Source organism: Drosophila gunungcola (genome assembly GCF_025200985.1).
Source record: "Drosophila gunungcola strain Sukarami chromosome 3L unlocalized genomic scaffold, Dgunungcola_SK_2 000002F, whole genome shotgun sequence".
NCBI lineage: Eukaryota > Metazoa > Arthropoda > Insecta > Diptera > Drosophilidae > Drosophila > Drosophila gunungcola.
This window is the reverse complement of record NW_026453178.1, coordinates 622,012-636,556: the sequence shown is the minus strand read 5'-3', so window position 1 is coordinate 636,556 and position 14,545 is coordinate 622,012. Positions and strand designations below refer to the sequence as shown.

At 39.4% G+C, this 14,545-nt stretch overlaps 1 protein-coding gene across 3 annotated transcripts in view; it reads right to left on the bottom strand.

Annotated features, from left to right (window-relative positions):
• The window catches only part of LOC128257279 (dynein axonemal heavy chain 3), a 46,828-nt gene that overhangs the window by 11,657 nt on the left and 20,626 nt on the right, over positions 1-14,545 (bottom strand). For all 3 annotated transcript variants that reach the window (XM_052988231.1, XM_052988232.1, XM_052988233.1), the window contains 11 exons: positions 13,053-13,246; positions 12,106-12,308; positions 9,591-9,778; positions 9,027-9,197; positions 7,252-8,457; positions 7,054-7,197; positions 6,773-6,955; positions 5,601-5,806; positions 5,215-5,529; positions 1,775-2,006; positions 427-552 (listed from right to left, as the gene is read on the bottom strand). In XM_052988231.1, coding sequence (XP_052844191.1) covers positions 427-552; positions 1,775-2,006; positions 5,215-5,529; positions 5,601-5,806; positions 6,773-6,955; positions 7,054-7,197; positions 7,252-8,457; positions 9,027-9,197; positions 9,591-9,778; positions 12,106-12,308; positions 13,053-13,246 — 3,168 coding nt within the window. The remainder of the gene's footprint in view (positions 1-426; positions 553-1,774; positions 2,007-5,214; positions 5,530-5,600; positions 5,807-6,772; positions 6,956-7,053; positions 7,198-7,251; positions 8,458-9,026; positions 9,198-9,590; positions 9,779-12,105; positions 12,309-13,052; positions 13,247-14,545) is intronic.

The following is a 14,545-nucleotide window of genomic DNA, read 5'->3' as shown; positions in this document are numbered from 1 at the left end:
TTTCTTACTAAGATTGATACCCACCATTACTCCAATATTCCAAGACGTACATCAAACTTTTAAAAAATGTACAATTTTAAAATCATAAAGCCTCAAACATTTTTTTAAATTTACTGAAGTGTTACAGTACTGATTCAGTTTTTAGCCTAGTATTCTGTTTATTTTTTTGAGGGACAAAAGCAATTGTAAGAGTTTAAATTTAATTTGTCAAGATAATAAAAAACTATTTAATCCACAAGATTCTTATAAAGTACGATTTGAATAATAAAGTGATTCATTTGTTTAGTGATCAAAAAAAGTTGGTGATTAAAAAATATTTGTCAAATGCACTCATGTAATAAATAATTATGTTTTTTGGACAAATGTACCTTATGGGTACCTGTTCAGCTTTTCAGCTAGTTTTCCACTTTTTCCGTACGCACTCACCAATTGCTTGGCCACATTGGCCATGTTCTCCATGATGGTTGCCTTGTCCTCCAGCTGATAGAGATTGGGCAAATCACCGGTATTAAGTATGCCATTGATATCCTCCACGTAGCCCTCATCCGTAGCCTGCAATCGGACAGCAGGGCGAAATGCGCAGCAACAGAAAGGGATAATTCACAACTGAGCAATGCAAATCGGAGTGCAGTTCGAGTTTGGAGTTGCAGTTGAAGTGGAAGTTGGTAGGGAGTGAGGAAAATGCATTTTTATGTTGCTGGGGAGCCCTCCTTCTGCCTCCTAGGATCCTGGAACATGCATTTTGCATTCGCCTAAGTGGCCTTGTCCCAGGACTCAGGATTTGGGATTCAGTACTTGGGAGCCATGCAGGTAGCTCTTTTCGGTGTAATTGTTAATTAATATCTGCATGGGGCTTTGTTCGGCACAGACAGACTGACGGGGGGAGATAAATCATTGATTGGACGGCCCAAGGGTGCCCGTAAAACATTCTAATGCATCGAAAAGTTATGCAATCGGGGGAAAGGGGAAGGCCCAAATCCGATTGGGCCTCGGCATTGCAGAGTTTTCGGCAAACAGAATTAAAGCAGTTTTAATCCGCTCAAATGGCTTCTAACGCTCGTGTATAGGGACTTCCACTTTTGGTCACGCTTCACGGTCAAACGGACAAAGGGAGTATTAGGCGAATCCGGAGCATTATTATGTTTTGGAACAATGTGTAAACACCTGAATATGGTTCGGCCTGCGTATCGCATCGATTGGATTGAGTTTTGGCCAAGCTAATTTATTGAGCAACATTTAATATGGGCTGAGGTGCGACGACACCGCACCACGCCGCCTTTGTTTCGATGGCAATTTTCTGAAGCCCACTCATGTGCTCTTGATTTGCCATAATTCAAGCCACGGCCTATGCAAATTTACTGTGCAATAATCAAATTATTTCAACAATTAACCTAATTATAAATGCAAATTTTGCCAAAACAATGAGTGCCGGAGTGCTTCCGCATAGAAAACTGTTTTGGAGCCAAATTTAATTGTCCAGACGCTCGTGCGACAAATTTGTGGCCAGACATCGGATCCTAAGCTCTGCTTTATTTCCCAGAGTATTCAAATTAATTTCAATTTAATTTATCAATTTACATATTCGGATTACTGAGAAGTCAGAGAGTCGAAGTCGAGTCTTTATGGGTTTATCGTTCCCAGCATGGGCTAAATTTTGTGCTATCGACTCGATTTACAACCTTATTAAAAGCCCGTTCCCTGATGGATTAGCATATCGACGTCAGCCAACACACTTATCGATCGTTTTACGAGAATTGGTTTCCAGTTAACTCACCTGTGCGTCGGAGAAGAGAAATACGGTGTGGTTCAGATTGAAACTGGCCGACATCAGTATCTTCTTCAGGTCGTCGCGCCAATCTGTAAGCGTATAGCTCTTGGACACCTGCACAGTCATCAGTCGGCAGTCGGCTATGTAGGCGGCCAGGCGACAGGAGCTCCTGCGTCCCGATCCGCCCATGCCCACCATCAGGATGTTGCCACGCGGCATCTGCAGCACCCGGGAAACTCTGGAAGAGGAAAAAAAGTAAAAAGAAAAAGTTTTTAAAATCGTTAATTTATTCTATTATTTATTTTGGATACATAATGATTTTGAAATTTTTTAATTTTATAATGTAACAGATATGTCTTTTCATTAGTACTGATGATGATGATGGTACCATTTATAAAAAATGCTAAAATTGGCGACCTCGAAAATATGAGTTTAAATTGCAGTTTTTTGATCAAAACTATGGAATATTATGGTTCAATGGTGGAATGCCATACCTCGTTGAATTCGTCATAAAATTTCCAACAAATTGGCATTCACAGCTCAAAAATTTTGGGTGGGATCAAATTTCGAAAAAAATGATGATGGTACCCCTTATAAAAAATGCTAAAATTGGCGACCTCGAAAATATGGGTTTAAATAGCAGTTTTTTGATCGAAACTATAAAATATAATGGTTCATCGTTGTTATGCCATACCTCGTTGAATTCGTCATAAAATTTCCAACAAATTGGCATTCACAGCTCAAAAATTTTGGGTGGGATCAACTTTCGAAAAAAATTATGATGGTACCCCTTATAAAAAATGCAAAAATTGGCGACCTCGAAAATATGGGTTTAAATAGCAGTTTTTTGATCGAAACTATAAAATATAATGGTTCAATGTTGGAATGCCATACCTCGTTGAATTCGTCATAAAATTTCCAACAAATTGGCATTCACAGCCCAAAAATTTTGGGTGGGATCAAATTTCGAAAAAAATGATGATGGTACCCCTTATAAAAAATGCTAAAATTGGCGACCTCGAAAATATGGGTTTAAATAGCAGTTTTTTGATCGAAACTATAAAATATAATGGTTCAATGTTGGAATGCCATACCTCGTTGAATTCGTCATAAAATTTCCAACAAATTGGCATTCACAGCTCAAAAATTTTGGGTGGGATCAAATTTCGAAAAAAATGATGATGGTACCCCTTATAAAAAATGCTAAAATTGGCGACCTCGAAAATATGGGTTTAAATAGCAGTTTTTTGATCGAAACTATAAAATATAATGGTTCAATGTTGGAATGCCATACCTCGTTGAATTCGTCATAAAATTTCCAACAAATTGGCATTCACAGCTCAAAAATTTTGGGTGGGATCAAATTTCGAAAAAAATGATGATGGTTTCCCCTTATAAAAATGCTAAAATTGGCGACCTCTAAAAAATGAGTTTAAATTGCAGTTTTTTGATCGAAACTACAAACTATATTGATTCAATGTTGGAATGCCATACCTCGATGAATTCGTCATAAAATTTCCAACAAAATGGCATTCACAGCTCAAAAATTTTGGGTTGGATCAAATTTCGAAAAAAATGATGATGGTACCCCTTATAAAAAATGCTAAAATTGGCGACCTCGAAAATATGGGTTTAAATAGCAGTTTTTTGATCGAAACTATAAAATATAATGGTCCAATGTTGGAATGCCATACCTCGTTGAATTCGTCATAAAATTTCCAACAAATTGGCATTCACAGCTCAAAAATTTTGGGTGGGATCAAATTTCGAAAAAAATGATGATGGTACCCCTTATAAAAAATGCTAAAATTGGCGACCTCGAAAATATGGGTTTAAATAGCAGTTTTTTGATCGAAACTATAAAATATAATGGTTCATCGTTGTTATGCCATACCTCGTTGAATTCGTCATAAAATTTCCAACAAATTGGCATTCACAGCTCAAAAATTTTGGGTGGGATCAACTTTCGAAAAAAATTATGATGGTACCCCTTATAAAAAATGCAAAAATTGGCGACCTCGAAAATATGGGTTTAAATAGCAGTTTTTTAATCGAAACTATAAAATATAATGGTTCAATGTTGGAATGCCATACCTCGTTGAATTCGTCATAAAATTTCCAACAAATTGGCATTCACAGCTCAAAAATTTTGGGTGGGATCGAATTTCGAAAAAAATGATGATGGTACCCCTTATAAAAAATGCTAAAATTGGCGACCTCGAAAATATGAGTTTAAATTGCAGTTTTTTGATCAAAACTATGGAATATTATGGTTCAATGTTGGAGTGCCATACCTCGTTGAATTCGTCATAAAATTTCCAACAAATTGGCATTCACAGCTCAAAAATTTTGGGTGGGATCAAATTTCGAAAAAAATGATGATGGTACCCCTTATAAAAAATGCTAAAATTGGCGACCTCGAAAATATGGGTTTAAATAGCAGTTTTTTGATCGAAACTATAAAATATAATGGTTCAATGTTGGAATGCCATACCTCGTTGAATTCGTCATAAAATGTCCAACAAATTGGCATTCACAGCTCAAAAATTTTGGGTGGGATCAAATTTCGAAAAAAATGATGATGGTACCCCTTATAAAAAATGCTAAAATTGGCGACCTCGAAAATATGGGTTTAAATAGCAGTTTTTTGATCGAAACTATAAAATATAATGGTTCAATGTTGGAATGCCATATCTCGTTGAATTCGTCATAAAATTTCCAACAAATTGGCATTCACAGCTCAAAAATTTTGGGTTGGATCAAATTTCGAAAAAAATGATGATGGTTTCCCCTTATAAAAATGCTAAAATTGGCGACCTCTAAAAAATGAGTTTAAATTGCAGTTTTTTGATCGAAACTACAAATTATATTGATTCAATGTTGGAATGCCATACCTCGATGAATTCGTCATAAAATTTCCAACAAACTGGCATTCACAGCTCAAAAATTTTGGGTGGGATCAAATTTCGAAAAAAATGATGATGGTACCCCTTATAAAAAATGCTAAAATTGGCGACCTCGAAAATATGAGTTTAAATTGCAGTTTTTTGATCGAAACTATAAAATATAATGGTTCAATGTTGGAATGCCATACCTCGTTGAATTCGTCATAAAATTTCCAACAAACTGGCATTCACAGTTCAAAAATTTTGGGTTGGATCAAATTTCGAAAAAAATGATGATGGTTCCCCTTATAAAAAATGCTAAAATTGGCGACCTCCAAAAATGATTTTAAATTGCAGTTTTTTTCTCAAAACTATGGACTATAATGGTTCAATGCTGGAATGCCATACCTCTATGAATTCGTCATACAATTTCCATCAAACTGGCATGTCTTGAGTCTTATATTGTTATTATTACATTATAGCAATCAATTTTCTGCTAAAATGTATTCTTATTGCAAATTTAAGCTTAATAAGTTCTTAAATAAATATTTCTTAGCTCACCTGCTTACATGTTCGATGGCAAATCGGAACATGACCAGATCCATGGGTGAGCTCGAAAAGGAATTGTACTCCCTGAGATAGTACTTCATCAGCTTCTCCAGCTTCTCATAGGTATCGCCCTCATCATAGAACTTGGGCTCGGCATCCGGTTCCATGTAGTTGCCGTAGAAGAGATTGCGGAGATCATTATCCGTGAGTTTTTCGCCCGGTTCGATGCGTTCGCCAAAGGCCTGTTCCAAAGGGAATCTCAAATTGGACTTGCAGGCATCCACAGCCATCAGGAGCAAACGATCTCGATCCCGCTGGTCCACCAAACTGACAAAGGGATGTAATGGTACAATGGTAATGGTAAATACCAGCTAAATGGGTACGTAACCACTACTCACCGGTCGTAGAAAACGCGATAGGTTTCGTGGGCCCACAGGCGACCCAGCTTCTCGGGATCGGGCATCCTTTTGGGAGGCACCATCACGATGCCCTGGAAGACGCGGGTGATGTCACGCAGCGAGAAGGAGTAGTGCGACTTGGCTGGAGTGGGAAGAAAGCTGCGAATCGCCTCACGGTACACACTGACCATGGCCTCCGATAAGCCCTGCAAATGAATAACATTCATACGCGGCCGAATACAATAAAATCACCAAACACAAACAGCGAACAGCAAACGAAGAGAGAAACATTCGAAGTTTTGGGGAAATGAAGCTATAAAATTCGCCATTTTAATTTTATTATGTAGCCAACGCTTGGATGCCAGCCAAGCACGGCAGACGACACATGGATGGGCTCGATTGACTCCACTGACCAGACAATCATCCTCCATTCCCCTCGCATTTTGCGTGCGGTTTCCACACGATTACAAATTGGCCTCGAACATGGATTTTATAAAAAAAATTCTTTCGTTTTTTATGAAGTAAATTTGTAAGCTGAAAACGCTTGTTTCAAATAAATGGTTTAAATATTGTTTGTTTAACTTTTGTTCATTTTCAATAGAAACTATACTTATTTGTTTTTTAAGGCAGCCACCTTAATTTGAGCTGAATTTTACTACTTTTTATTGGCTATAACAAAGTATTCTATAATGTTTGTACAATTTCATTTTAGTTTTTTAGGAGGCAATCAAATAGGATATCTTTTACACGATTAAGCATTTTACACGGACATGGTTGTTATAAAAAATCCTTTGAACAAATAAATTTTTTAGACAAAAGACGCCCATGTCAAATAAATTTTTTAACAAAATTTTTAAGATTAATTTTTGTTCATTTTCAATAAGAACTCCAAACTCCTCCAAATGTTTCTTAAATTTTTATTTTTGTTTTTAGGAGGGTATAAAATGAAGATCTATACAATAATCTATATATATTATAAATATATTGTATTGATCATTGTATCCTTATTCTTAAACCAGTCATTGAGTACTAATTCCTCTAAAAACGGGCTATGAACTTTATCTAAATTAAAATTTGAATCCTTTTTAAAATAAAAATGATTTTTTCAACCCGCACAGTTTTTTTCCCTCTGCATGCTGTTGTTTTGGGATGGAACGGATAAAGATACGTACGCGGGATAGGAGAGCCACCTTTTCCGGATAGCCCTTGGAAAAATGCCAATCACCAATCGTTGTGAATATACGTATGATGGTGGAGTCCTCAAAGGAATCGACGGCCACCACGAACATGTGGCGATAGAGACGCGGGAAAATGAAGTTACTGCCACCCAAAGTGCCCATGGCGCACATCAGAGTCTGTCCAGCGATTCAACAACAAGGGGGCAAAGATGAGAAACTCACTGATAACTAATGGCCAGTTTATGGGCTGGCAGCTCCACCTACTATATACCTACCATGTCGACCAGCTCGATTTTGGTGGTGTCCACCAGGTCCGACCAATATCCATGATCCAGCCAAGTGCGGAGCAACTCCAAAGGTGCCTGCGAGCCGTATGTGTCTTTCGAGGGCATGGCCACATCATCGCAGAAAACAGTGCACTTTAATTGGAGATATTTTAGCTAAAAATTCACTTTATAGTTTGAGTTAAAAACCTTTTTGCCTAAAGAGGGTCCAAAGACGCCCTTGCGCCTCCTGTCCAACTTGCTCATGATGGTTTCCTGGACCATTTGTGCCGAGGTTCGCGCCGAAAAGTTGATGACATTTACCAAATTGGCAAACTTGGGCATGGCCAGCAGGTTACTGGTGATGATGGCACTCTTTCCCGTGCCCGTTGGTCCTACGACCAACATGGCGTATGATTTCGAGATGCAAAAGTCCTGCCAATACGAAATATATCCCGTTTCCTTGGTGGGCACAATAAGTTCGCTGATCTGAGCATTCTCGGGAAAGTTTGCCGTAGTGCCCGAGCTGTCATCGCTCTTCTGCCAGGTCCACCAGTTCTCCGCCTCATCGAATCGGTAGTCCAGGAACAGCAGCTTCTCGGGAAACATTTGACCGCGATTCAGCGAGAAGTACTTGGGTTTCGGGTAGTTTTCGTTGGATCCATAGATCACCTTCCGCAGCATTGTATCGAAGGTACGCTGACCCTGACCCGTGAGGGCAGAACCATAGGCCCAGGCGAAGCAGAAGAGGAACATCTGCTGGAACCAGGTCTGATTGAACATCTTGTGCTTCTCGAGAAAGTGCAGAAAGAAGCGGGAGAATGTCTGGTACTGATAGATGGGCGAAAGTTCCAGCATTTGTTTGCACTGCGGCAGGAACTCCAAGGCTGCTGGAATCAGCCACTCCGTCATGTCCTCGAACAACGTCATGTAGATCTCGTTCAGGCCCACCTTGTTCACCAGGACATTGGTGAAACTCTTGTGCAGCGCACGCCAGCCCAGTTGCGATGGCTCCATATAGATCATGCCACACCGCGAAACGGTGGCCGGCGATGCCTGCTCCAAGTCCGCCGGCTCGAACATCATGTTCATCAGCTTGGTCATCTGCATAATCTCGCCAGACATCAGGCAGAGCTTCTTGTTGTCGTCCAGCACGGTGTTCAGATTCTCGATCCACACCGCGTCCACGGGTCCGTCGAACATCACCCATCCCCTTTCCCCTTTGGGCAATTGCACCTGCTCCCTGAATGTTTTGGCCAGCACTCCGTCGTACCACTCGTGGGAAACCGGATCGAAGCGGCCGTACAGTTGGCCCATCGTGATGGCCTTCGGGTTGATGATGCGGAACGTGACCGGGAACTCCTTCAGCGTCGCCTCCTCGTCGTTGGAAACGTTTCGCAGTGTCTGGGCCAAGACCTGGGGGTAGGAATTAATAGGAAATTAATAGAAACATGAAAAATAAATTTATTAATAATGATAACATGCTTAATTACACTAGGTTGCACAAAAATATACATTAATGTATGTATACTTTTTAAATTAGTTAAAAAAATACTAAGACTCTGAAAAAGTATTCAAAAAGCCAAATAGTTATATCTTGCCATCCTCTTCAAGAATTTTGAAAATTTAAACTCATGCGCCCGTTAATAATATTAATCAATTAAAAATTTTTTTTAATAAAATTTTCTGAAAGCCCTAAACTTTGATGAGTGTAAATAACTAAATGTCAAATTGTACAATTATTTATTGTAATATAAATGTTTCAGCTCAAAACTATGTTTAAACTATATATTTTTCGATTGTTATACATTGTACTCTTCAGGCTATTTATATTTCTTTAGTTACTGTTTAATTTGTTTTTTTTTTCTGTGCAGACTGTGTCGTTTGTTAACTCATTAATTCCAGCCCATTTAATTGGCTGGCCGGCTGGCGAAATTAATAAGCGTATGGATGAAAGGAGTATTACTGGAAACAAAGATATTCACCTGGTAGGCAGTGGTCTTTCCGCCCATCGAGCCGCCCACAATCATCAGGCCGTGCCGCACAAGCAGCATCTCGTATATTTGCAGAATTTTCTCCAAATACCAGGGCGTCGCCTGCAGATTCCGATCCGCCAGGTTGATGTGCAGCCACTTGAGGATGTCGCCACGTTGCGGCTGCCCGGCGTAAATAAAAATATGAAAAGTGCGAAATGGTAAATGGGAAATGGTATGCAGGAAGTTAATCAATGTTGTATATGTGTATTTTAAATGCCAGTAGTTTGTGGCAAAGGATAAAGAAGAAGTACTCTAAGAAAAGAGGTAGTTAACAAAGGTGTAAATTATTAAAGACTTAAACACAATCTCTATCAATATGAGATCTTAATAATAATAAAAACAACTTCTTTTAAAGAGCGTTAAAAGTTCGTCGTGATAACCTTTCCTCCCAAAGTAAATATCATTTATATTTATTTATCATTAAACCATTATCAAATTAATTGGCGGCGCTTGCAGGTCATTACACCTGAAAAATGTTAATTGATTTAAGCAGATGAGTATAATATTGCTTACCATGGGCAGCTCAACGCCGGGGAATAGATCCATGTAAATGCCAATGAAGAGGGAGATGTCCTGCTCGAGGAATTTTGGCAAATTGACATCGACGATGGCACGCAGGACAATCTCCGGCTCCGGCAGGTCAGTGTAGAGCCTTCGCAGAGAGGCGGAGGCCAACAGGACCGACTTTACAGCGCGCATTCCTGGCAAATAAAAGTACAGTCGGACATCGATAAAATATAAACAAAACTAGGGGTTCAATTAATATACAAATAAATTTAATAGACAATTAAGTACGATCTCTCTATGAACTTAACATATTTTTTTTAATTCAATAAAAACAATTTCGGAAAAAAAGAAACCTTAACTTTAATGCTAGACTTTAAACTCTAGACATTACATTTTGGTTTAAAATTCGGAAGCAATAGTTCCGGTCCAATCAGATTTCGGCTAAATGATTTTGTCAACTATTTATGTACATAAGTAAGAGTATAACTGTGATTTGTAAGTTAAATCTATGGAATTAATTACTAGTCTTATTTAATAGTCATTTAAGCAAACGAAGATATTGACTTGCTCTTCACGAATTAAACAAAAAAATTCATCATCATTTATGATCACTTTGCTTGTCGTTTTAAAAGCAGTTAGAGGTTTGACCGTAGGGCCATAGATCTCCGGAAGTTCGGGAGCGTGGGAAGTGGGAGGTTTTTGGGGCATTAGCTTGACAGTTATGCGAGCGCATAACTCAACGTGGAGTCGGCAGCTCCAGGTATTTGGCGATGCCATTGCCGTTGCCGGTGGCGTCGACTGGGCGACCTGGCCCTCCACCTGGAGTTCTGCTCCACCCGGAACCCATGCCCTTCGCATCCCTCCGCATCTCTTCGCTTCATTATGGAGCCAGGGAAATGCTAAACTTTGCAAACGTTGCAAAAACAGCTGGACAGGAGTCGACGCGATGGGGTGCTGGTTTTGCTGGTGGGCAACTAAATGTACAAATAGTTTTTATTATTACTTGGCAGAGCGGCAAATACAATGTGTGTGTGTGTGTTGTGTCTATGTGCCATTTGTCTCTCACACACGCAACACAAAAGCGCAGCGCAACTTGCAAGAAAGTTTTTCAATTTAAACTCAAAATAAGATACTGATCAAATGTACTTTGCACATAAACTTGCGCACAGCTGCCTTCCTGCAATTGCAGCCAGCGGCCGGACAAAGATGCACACACACTCGCACACTCACACACACACTCACGGCCATAGAAAATCCATGGAAAAGCCATAGAAAGCCCGGACGGAGTGGCAAACACAGACATGTTGTAATGTCATATGACATGTTACGTCGTAAAAGGAGCAATATCTTTGCCTTGAAACAAGCAGAAGGATGCACGACCCAAAGAGAAGGAGACACGCACGCAGGACATGAGACATCCGGAAAGTTGTGGCCCCCCAGAACGCATTCGAAAAACCCCCTCAAAGTTTTTCTTTAGAGATGGAAAAAAAAACACGTGTTGTTGACTACTTTTGCGCCTTATTAGCCAGGTGGAGCGGTGTCCCCGCCCCCTGATCAGGTCATGTCTAATACCGGCCTTATGCCATGCACTTTTTATGCCAGAGTGCATGGAAGTTCCTTGAAGCGGTGGAGAAAAGTAGTCATTGATGCTCTGTCAGTCTGTATGGGTTCATATTTTCTGAGTTAATGAAGATTAATGACGTTCCAGAACTAGTTTCTATGGCAAAAGGTAACCTGGATATAATTGAATTTATTAGGAATATTAAAATAAAATAAACAAGCCAACCTATTTTATGATATTTAAAAAGATTTTTGTTTTTTAATTTTATAAAACGTTTAATAAGCTTATTTATGTCATATATTGCATTTATTTGAAATTTGGATGCTTTTGTACTTGACCAACGACTGAAATTAAAAAGTTTCTTAAAATATTTCAAAAAGAATATTTTACAAAAAGAATATAAAGTAGCGTAGTAAAACCAAGTAATTTAAACTTAACTTAACTATTCTTTGCTTAAATCCACTTTCGTTTTTAGTTATTTTATATGAGGAAATGTTCGCTTTTATTCAATATTTAATTTGACTTATTTATTTTTCAATATTTACTTTGTCTTATTTTGTAATAGGTTTTATTATCTGAAATATTTAATTTAAAATAAAATGTAATGCAAATTTAAATGTAAAATCCAATGAAACCCCTTTTAGACTAAATATTTTTCATGTAAATTGAAATGACTTGATGTTTAATCATGCAATTTATTTATGATATTATATTAATATTATGATTTTATCTTTATATTAAAAATGAAGTATAGAAAGATAAATTTTATTAAAACTGTTTATCAGTTTAAAGTTATTTGTCTTTTTTGCATTTAATAATATAAAGAGGAACAACCTTTTAAACCTTCTTTTAAAGTTTACTCCTCTCTCTAGTTTCTATGTCAAATGCTCTACAATCCTAACCACCTTAATATAATCAGTCAATTCAGGAATTTATGACTTTTTTGGACTACCTACTCACCGTAATCGTAGTGGGACTGCGAAGACAGCTGCTCGGAGCACAGCTTATAGGCCTGCACTATTTTCTGGGAGAGATTCCTTGCCATGTCGAATCCGTTTGAGTACAGGGTGATCTCGCCAATCATGGCGTAGTCCGGCACCATCATGGCCACCGTCCGGAAGAGGACCTTCAGATTGTCCGGCAACTCCGTTCTCCCGGCGTATCTGTGGGAAAAATCAGGACGAGATGGAAGGACACCGGCTAAGAGCCCGATGGGCAATCAAATTCATCAAAGTGCAAGTGCTAATGGCATAAATACTAAACACAGGCACTCCTTACAGTTCTCCCATTTTCCCCAGTTTTCCCCATTTTCCCCATTTTCCCATTTTCTATGCCCCATGGCCAATAACCAATATGAGTGACTGCTCTTAAGAACGTCTGGTTGCGTGACAAATTGGCAGGCAGGCAGGAAAAGCAAAGCAAAAAATGGAAACTTCTAGCCGGCAGGAATGGCAAAGCAAAAGCAAAAGCGACGTCCAATCGAAATTAAGACCTTCGCTGAATGGCGCAATCAGTTATGGCCGAAGAGAAGGATATGGTCAGAGAAAGGAGTGAGGAGCCAGGAGGAGGATTCCCAGGGCCTGGCTAATATGCATGTTTGTCGCAGCTGCTCCACATGCATGCCAAAGCAATAAATATCCCGATGGGAAAATCTCCAATAACGCAATAACTACCAATATCGGAACGCAGTGCGTCCACCTCAAAGTGGGTGGCTAATAGCCCTCCGCCGTGTATCAGCCCGTATCTGTCGTATGGTAGGCTTACAAAGTAACTAAATGTATTTTCAAATGCCCAAGCCCACAGAAAAAGGGAAGTGTGCGGAAAAAATGCGATGCGTGAAACCGCAGCTGCTGTTCCCAGCAATTCAGACAGCCCCCTTCTAACCTCCAAAAAACACCGCCACTCACCCGGGATTCATGGTTATGAATATGGAACAAGTCGGATCCAGTTTGAGCATGGTATCCTCGAAAAAGAATTTCACAACCTTGCGTCCAATGGCCCGCTGGATGGTCAGGATCTGTTGGGCCACCACGGATAGCACCTCCAGCTCGATGCGATTGAACTCGTCGAAGCAGGCCCAAGCGCCCGATTGTGCCAAGCCCTGCAAAGAATCCGTAGAAATGGGGATGAGTATGGTAGTAATGGTAGTATGGCAGTATGGTAGTAGAAGCAGTCAAAACAGCACACAGTGTACGGAGGAGAACAATCCCGAATAGGGCTGCAAAAAAATGGCACACACAAATAGAAACAGAAATTCCTGGACAAGAGTGCTGGTGCTGGGGAAATACACACCCGTTCAATGGGGGAAAAGTGGAAAAAGCAAACAGCAGCATAAACATTATTTCCTCTTTCTCATGGCTCGGTTTCCGTTTTCAGGATCTGGGGGGCATGTGGTTCAATATGGTTGGCTATGGGACGATCCTTTGATATGCTTCCTTTTGCATGTTGCAATAAATATGCTGTTTTATCCCAACTGGAAACCTGCACATCCCTCCATTTAACCACTTTCACCCACCACCCGAAGCATCAGAAATAGCGAACTGACCTGGCTGCAAGTGCCATACGCCATACGCTATATGCCGGGATAAATGCCGGAGTGGGCGTGGCAGGTCGGAATCTATCAGTGACATGTCCCTGTGAGCTGCCCGTTGGCCATGCACCAGAGTTTCACCAGTTAGGTCCCAAGAAAAGGTTCGAGTTTCCTTTAATTAGGGAAATCGTTTGTGTAAGACTGCTGCAGCAAATGTGAATAACTCTAACGAACTGTTTGATTCGGTATTGCTTTCACTTTAATTATGGAAAAACATGAATATTTTCTAAGAGTCCTGAATTTATGTCATTAAACAGAAGGAAAATATTATTGTACTTAAGTGAAATCTAGACTTTTATAAAGAAGGAAGAGATAAATTTATAGCTAACACGTTTTTGATTTCACCAAAAATGGAAATAAAATATTATATAATTTAAAATGTATCTAATTCTGTAACAATTGAATCTGTTCATATAATTTAACAGAGATCTCTTGGATTTAAACTTGATTAAGTACACTAGAACTGCAAAAAAGTTTGAGACAATGAAAACATAGATATAAATACATAAAATTATTTGACTTAGACGTACAAAGTTGAGATATACATAACTACATCAAATTAAGTGTTTATTATTTCTTTGCTTTATAAAGACTGCCCCAAACTAGATATCCTGTACCCAAACTATAACCCCTGGTCAAAATAAGCACAATCGCCCATCAATAAAGGAACCTTTGGCGAGCTGTTGCTCCTCAACTTTCGCGGGGCATCCACTTGACCACCTCAGAGGTGCCTGCATGGCAAGTTTGCAAGTGGCTTCGGTTGGTCCTGCCCCCAGGACATCCCGCCCATTCTCCACACACAGAGTTTAC